General features: G+C 37.3%; 1 protein-coding gene and 1 pseudogene across 1 annotated transcript; one reads left to right on the top strand and one right to left on the bottom strand.

The window, feature by feature from the left end:
* Window positions 1-2896: 2896 nt before the first annotated feature.
* Window positions 2897-3304, top strand: LOC106303416 (uncharacterized protein Mb2253c-like). Its single transcript, XM_013739690.1, has one exon. It carries the CDS (start codon window positions 2897-2899, stop codon window positions 3302-3304), a length of 408 nt encoding a protein of 135 aa, XP_013595144.1.
* A 2281-nt stretch (window positions 3305-5585) lies between these two features.
* On the bottom strand, window positions 5586-7988 carry LOC106306457 (annotated as a pseudogene).
* Between the last annotated feature and the right edge of the window lie 100 nt (window positions 7989-8088).

Here is an 8088-nt window from a genome sequence, read left to right as displayed (position 1 = left end):
GATTTGAGATCACCTTGTTTATATTTCTAGGATATTAGTTTGTTACAAATCATTTATCTTCTTGTTTGCTTAAATTAGGAAGGTTTGTGTATTCTTGGTGTTATAAGTCTCTAGTTCTCTGTGGATTCGATCCTAAAATGCTACAATGACATACCATTCGATTGTGGTATTGTTGGCACATTAGGTTAATTGGTGTGTGCTTAAACGCGTAATCAGAGTCCTTAAGTATATTTTACTTTTTTTTTTTTAAGAGTTAGGTATTCTAAGCATCTCCAATGGTGTTCCCACCATTGGAGTCCTTAAGTATATTTTACTCTTTTTTTTTTAAGAGTTAAGGATTCTAATGAAATTTGTATGTCCAATGGTGTTACCAGGAATGTAATCTTTAAGAATAAAAAATTAATAAATTTTAAAACATGGGAAAATAAGATAATTTTTTTTATATTTATTTATTACATGATTAAACATATAAAATTACAATAATTATTAATTTTTATCCCCAAATTTGTTCCAAATATTTTCAATTAAATCATTCTTCAATTGGTGATGTATTTCCCGCTCGCGAATCTGAACCCGAGTGGCACGCATTTCATTGATGCTTGGAGGGATGTAGGTACCACGCGACTTATGCACCTGTGAACTGCTGGCACAATATGATACATGCTCTCATTGTCTTCCTATATGTTGCTGGTCCCATGAAAGAGCCGGGTTTTTCACAATCGCAAATCGAGCTTGTAAAACTCCAAAAGCCCGCTCCACATCTTTCCGGGTTGATTCTTGAAGTTTAGCAAATAACTCTGCTTTAGGACCTTGAGGTACTGAGATAGATTGGATAAATGTTGACCAGTTTGGATAAATACCGTCTGTGAGGTAGTACGCCAAATTATACATGTGTCCGTTGACCACGTACTCTACCCTCGGAGCCCGACCTTGAATAATGTCATCAAAAACAGGAGACCGATCGAGGACATTAATATCGTTTAAGGTACCTGGTAGACCGAAGAAAGCGTGTCATATCCAAAGATCTTGTGAAGCTACTGCCTCTAACACAATTGACGGTTTTGTTGATCCTCGGGTGTACTGTCCTTTCCAAGCCGTTGGACAATTTTTCCACCTCCAATGCATACAGTCGATGCTTCCTACCATCCCCAGAAACCCGCGTATCTCTCCAATATGGAGTAGTCGCTGAAGATCCTCTTCTGTCGAATAAACCCACGAATCAAGAGAGGAAGCCACTGATTTAGCAGATCTACGCCGAGGATCGGAATCGCCTTACGAGGAATCAGAGCTTTTTTTTTTCGTGACCGAATGATTTTTTGACGACAAAATAACTCGAGATTATACCGGCTTCGTTTGCCACGTCGATAAGGATTGGGTATCGAAAACCTCTTCCATAAGGATTAATCCTTCTCAACCCGAGCCCATTTATTATTATTAAAATCGAAAACCCATAAGGACTTGGGCTTAAGGATTCGATAAATACAGCGTTGTGGTTGCTCTAACACTCCAATTCGTGTTGTGGGCCTCTTTAAATAATTTTGATATATAAAGCCCAAAACTTTTAGATTATTTAAGCTTAAACTAAAGAAGATATTGAGTTTTCTTGTTTAAATAGTTTTGGCCATGTTATGATATTCAGGGATGTTTTCAAAAGAAGATATAGGGTTGGTTTAATCAACATCGATTTCGACTATTTGATGCTCGTGGTAGTAACCTATTCAGGGATGCATCTGATGATTTCCCACGGTTTTCCGGTTGTCGAGCAAGTATCTCTAGTTATTTCTTGTTATGTTGTTTTGTTGTATGACGTTCATCAAACCGTCAAGGATCCCTCCGGTTATTATCTTATTATCGTTGAGCTTAGCTCCAGATGTAATAGCTTAAACTCTTTTTAGATTTAATATAATCGTTTGGTTGACAAAAAAAATGATATAATAAGGAAGGATGATATGTATGTTTGATATGATGAAGTTGTTAAGCTAGATGGGTTTCCAACCTAAAACCAATTGGTGATAAGTGGAGTGGCCCATCCATATTATATATTACTAAGGATCCCTTCCAATATCCGATGTGGGACATTTATCCCTAATACGCCCCCTCGAGATGATGGCTCTTTGAGCGTCAATCTCGGAATGTTCGGGCAAGGATCGATGGGCCGAATTTGGGCTAGATCGATAATGGATCGGATTGGAATACATGGATCGGGCTCTGATACCATGTTAAGCTAGATGGACTTCCAACCTAAAACCAATTGGTGATAAGTGGAGTGGCCCATTCATCTTATATAATACTAAGGATCCCTTCCAATATCCGATGTGAGACATTTTTCCCTAATAGAAGTTATTATATGGTAAAAATGTTAAGTTTACATAGTTTATTTGTTCAGTTATCAACATGATAATTTGATGACTATATGTTTATGTTTTAAAATATGATTTCTCTTAAAAGAATTAAATTAAAGATTTAAAGTGAGGGATCCTAGCGCAGCGCCATATCAACTCAGAAGTCAGCTGTAAGAGATGCGGATCACCGGAATCTATAGATCATCTTTTCCTGCACTGCCCTTTTGCAAAGAAGATTTTGGGAAAATGCTCCCTTTGCGACGGCCCTCGGGGATAGCGGATTGATAGATTTAGAGGATATCTGGCTAGATCTCTGTAGAAAACCTTGTCTCCCTCCTACAGGTGTAGCGGGACAACTTGCACCTTGGATTATATGGCAGATATGGATAGAGCGCAACCAGCTTATCTTTGAAGGAAAGTCCCTCTCGGAGGAGGAAACATTAACGAAAGCTGTTAGATTGGCAAGAGAATGGGTACATGCCCAGGAGCCAAAGCAAGGCGTAAACCCCCAAAGAACCCCAGCGCCGATAGTAAGACCTCCGAACTGCTCAATCATGAATGCAGATGCGGCTTGGAAGACAACCACAAAGGTAGCAGGATTTGGATGGACCTTGAGGGACTCGATAGGTACCTCTGTTTCCTCCTCCCACACGGGCTATGAGAGATTTGTAGGCTCTGCCCTAGCGGCGGAAGGACTTGCAATGCGAGCTGCTCTGACAAAATGCAAGGAGAAGGGAGTGAAGCGGGTGATCTGTGAATCGGATTCCTCACAACTCATCAAAGCCATCAACTCAGGCTCTTGGAAACCCGAAATCTATGGCATAGTTGCAGATATTTGCGAGTTGGCTTGCTTTTTTGATGTAATCAATTTCTTTTGGATCCCTAGAGAAAGAAACACCATTGCTGATAGTTTAGCAAAACAATGTTTGTTGGAGGTTGAAGCTTTTATGGCTGTCACCTAACCTTTTGAGTTGAATTAATTTAAGTGTGTTTCAAAAAAAAAGGTTACAGTCATTCCTCAAAAACTGTATTGTAATGGACAGACGGATTACATGCATGCTATTAACTGCTGACGAATTTGGTATGGAAAATGTATGAGCTGCAGCTGCCTCCATGCATGAAATTCTTATTGCTATCACGAGGATGATATAACCTAATGAAATATAAATGTATTGTTTAGTAGGTAAAAGGCATGATATGTATTTTATAGGTTTAAAAGTAAATCAAGATATGTGATTGCTACTGTATATGGTTTTTGTTATGATGATTGTTTTATGCAAGTGAAATGTGTAGTTTGGTTTGGTTGAAATTCTCAGTAGTTCATTATTCACCTCTTAGTCTCTCTTTTCAATATTAGTAGATGCATCTAAAGTTAGGACACAGTTTCCTTTTTGGGTACATTTAAAATTAGGACGCGAGACATAAAATTTGAAGTGATTGGGGATTGAATGTTTTAGTATGGGATGAGAAGTAGACAAAAAGAACATCTTGCTTTTGAAAAAACACATTGCTAACACAAATATATTACAACTTCTCAGAAACTTCATTACTGATTTTACGGACAACTTGAAAACATCTCTATCTTGCAAACTTGATGGTCATTTATAGACAAAAGCTCAGAGACTAGTGGAACTTTACAACGATACAAGAGATGTCGTCTTTGCTCTTCTTAGATATAGCTACTTCTATCAAGTGCTTTGCTGCTGCTTGTGGATCTTTGACACTCTTGATCACATATCAACCGCTTCGTATACGTTTTGCATGCTGCTAGAAAGAATATTGATATTGGCATGCACCATCGTTTAACTTTGGTCTAACCAAAGTGTTTCAAGAAAAAAAAAAAACTTTGGTCTAACCATTCCACAAACTGGTTAACACGTAAATATTCCAATTAACGTTGTTTCTTTTAGCCATGGCATCCTTATTCATCAAAGTGAACGTGATGCTGGATCAATGTAAGTTGTTCCTCGTCTAACCGGAGTCTGCGGCTGGTTCAGACCACAATCTTCAAAGCACTCAAGCCAAACGTTTTGGCTCTCTCTTACTAGTGCCATTTCGCGGTGGCTTCGCATATCTGACTTTGGTTCAGTTTGTTTGATATTTTCTCCAGTCAATTAGCAAATTTATCTTTCAGTTTGTTTTGGTTTTGATTATGGTATGTTTGGATAATAAAGAGGTTGAAAAGGTTTGTTACAATATTTGTTTCTTTTTTGAAATCTCTAATCATTTGATGAAATGTTCGGTTGAATTTGAAAATCATAAAACCAACAATATACATTGTCATCTCGTTTTTCTATTGCTGCTGAGAAATTGCAATTTATGTCCAAAAATCGACATAGACAGGTTACCAGTTTATCTTGCAAGTCTAGATACATCACATTCATCAAAGTTTATTTTTTGATTGACAAGACTCGTCTTCAGGCCCGGCCCTGATAGGAAGCCAAGGAAGCATGGGCTTCCGGCCTTTAATATTATTTTAAAAAATCGGCCTTCAGTTTGCAAAGTTTTCTTTAGTCTAGTGGCAAAAGCACAGTACTTTAATATTCCAGGTTCCGAGTTCAATACGCCCATTCTTGCAATTTTCGGCCTTTTTTTCTTTCTAGCTTCTGGTCTTGACAAACCCATGACCGGTAGTCGTCTTAGTTAGACAAGCAGACACATTCTCAAATAGACATTGACAGCTATAACTAAAGAACCAAGGATCAGACTTATCAATAAGACGATATTCTGTATCGTGTAAAAAAGAATAGTGTGAGCAACTTTGATCGTTACGAGGCGTTGACGACGTTCCCGACGCAGTTCTTGTACTTGTCATCGCTTTCTCTAAGGTAGATTTCGCGTTCGCCCTAATGGTGGAAGCGATATGCTTTTAGGGTTTATTAAGAGAGGCGACGATGATGCTTTGCTCTCTCCCAAGACGGACGAGATTAGTGATCCCCTGCTTTACCATATCATGAGCACGCCACGTGTCGTGTTAGGATTTGATATTTATTTATCACATTTATCTTACATAACACGCTCATGGATGTGTTAATAATACATTTTGAATGATTAACTTCAGTCATATTTAAATCCAAGATGATTGAAACACACTTAAATGGACAACCATGGCTGCATATGCATACGCAAGCAGACACAATAATCCTAAGTTTCGAACATAATCGAAATAAAAATAAACAAAAAGCATACAAGAATAACAGAAAGATATATAGGGTCTCAGGTTCCAACAGTGAAGCTGAATTCTTAAGTAGTTTGTGATTTGATATGGCGAGTGAAGAAATCTTTGAGCCTCACGAAAACGTCTTGTAGCATTGATCTCTCGACTCCAATCGAGATCCTCACCCAATTATTCTTGCCGAATACCTCTCCTGCATGAATATTCCAGATCAGCCCATATCTCCAAATATTTTTATTAATAACAGATTAAATTTATTTCAAAATCTTAGATAATATAGATTATGATGCTTACCAGGTAAAAGGACGAGATTCTCCTCTCGGGCAAGCTTCATGCAGAAATCAACATCGTCTGTGATGTCCTCTAAGAGTGATAGGTCCAGCTTCGTCTGCGATATATATAATTTAGATTGGTATTAGTGGCATTTCTTTGATATGTAATGTGATGTATATGTGTACCCTTCATAATAATACTGATGTTTTGGTTACAAAAAAATAAGATAAAGTTATAAAAAACTGTGCGTAAAAATTTGCAAGATTAAATGGTTAGGGAAATTGTATTAGGCAGTTTGCATATATATACTTATAAAGATGTATTTGACAATTTTACAGAAAACAAAAAAAAAATATAAATAAAAATTGAGTATAAGAAGAAATTGGTACCACTAAGGAAGTACACGACTCAGGTTTCTTGGGGCAAACAAGACAAGGAATCTCCTTGAGGGCATCGAACATCATGTCCACATTTTGACTCAATGTCAAGTTTTTCTTCTCAAAGTAGTCTTTCTTTGTCTTCTCCAAGATATTTGGAAGTGCAAACTATCAGTTACACAGATCAACACATTAGTTCTTTTACATTTTACTATTAAGTGGCTTTTAACTCATTGCATGTAGTGTTTTGTTTATTCAAATAAAAATTTCAGGGTACAGACCTGTAGAATTGTCGATGGATCTGGACTTATGTTAAGCAGGTGCTTGATGGATTCAACGACCTTATTGACAAAAAGATATGGTTACATGTTCAGATTAACACATATCTAAAAAGTTTATTCTATAACGTCCAAATGAAGATATATGTAGATATATATATTAACTACGGATCAAAAGATGATCCAAGAATTGAAAACCCTACCCCGGTGGTTTTGAAAACGTTACTTGGGTCATTCATCGCCATCCAACCTATTCGCCAGCCAGGGACAAGCCACCCCTTGGAAATGGAACCAAGTGTAACCACAGGAATAATCGATGCAAATATCCCCATCGGGACAAATGGATTCTTCCCATATATAGTTTCCTTAAAAACTTCATCAGAAATAACCATTATCCCTAGCTTCCTCGCCATCTCAGCGACCTATACTCAGCATAGCTCAATATTATTAGGGGTCCCTCTGCAATTTTAAAGCTCATAACTATTATAAAAAAATCTGAAATTCTTAAAAATAATTATCAGTTAATGTTTTGAGCAAAGATATTTAATCAAGTAAATGTGATTTAAATCTAAATCTGATGTAATATATGTGGTATTATTAAAATTATTGGACTTAGAGTTGGACCCGAGGAGATCCCTGTGTTGGCTCCCCTAGTAAGCCGACCCTCCAAACATATATCAACAAATTGTAACACAGACAAGAGTGAAGTTAAAAAGAAAATTAACTTAAAGTTACGCATTTTCACCTTCTTTAGATGATGATATGTGTAGACATTTCCACATGGATTGTGAGGGTTACATATCACCATAGCGACGGTATTATGATCTGCAATGGCTTCAACGCTTTGGAGATCAATCTCCCAGTCTTGGTCAGGGAGTAGTTCATACTTGCGAATCTCGACTAGGTCATGTATTGCGTAACTATGGTAGAGAGGATAGACGAGGGAGGAGAGCAAGATATTCGACTTTGGACTAGAGAGAACTTGAATCATGGTCTCTATCCCTTGGCAACATCCGATCGTCATAAATATATCGTCTGATTTTAATTTATGCGGAAGGTCGGAATTCAAATAATTTGCCACCGCCCTAGGAGTATACAAATAACAGTAAAGGTGATGTATGGTTTCGAAAATGTATAACATGCAATGCACTATCTCATAAAGCTTTTGAATCGTATATAAGCCTTCATTCTTTCTGTAATAGTAATGGCATTTCAACTCGTTCTTTATTGATATTTTATCATTGCTAATGAAAACATTTTAAAAAATATATCAACGGAAGTCTTGAAGCAAGGGTAGACGATAGGGTCACAGTGACCCAGGGGCAAAATGGTTTTTTTTACCGTCTCTACTGCAATTTTCGAATAACCTTGAAAGGATACCTTTCATTGAGACACTGGCCGCTTCTTTGGCCGCCTTGTTTCCTTTGAACCTCCAGACACCACCACCACCACCGTTTAGCGTCTGCATCTCGGTCTTGCGTTCAACTTCTTCATCTTGATCCGTTTCAAATGAAGGAACGAACAAGTTCGTGTATTGGCCCATCGTTACCTTCTTGGAAAAAGTTTCAAAATAAAATGAGGAACTTATGAAGTTATACAAAAAACATTACAAGTCAATTAATAATTAGTTATAACTTTGGTCT

Source organism: Brassica oleracea, chromosome C7, assembly GCF_000695525.1.
Source record: "Brassica oleracea var. oleracea cultivar TO1000 chromosome C7, BOL, whole genome shotgun sequence".
Taxonomy (NCBI): domain Eukaryota; kingdom Viridiplantae; phylum Streptophyta; class Magnoliopsida; order Brassicales; family Brassicaceae; genus Brassica; species Brassica oleracea.
The sequence above is the reverse complement of the archived record's forward strand: the minus strand, read 5'-3'. Positions and strand labels throughout refer to the sequence as shown.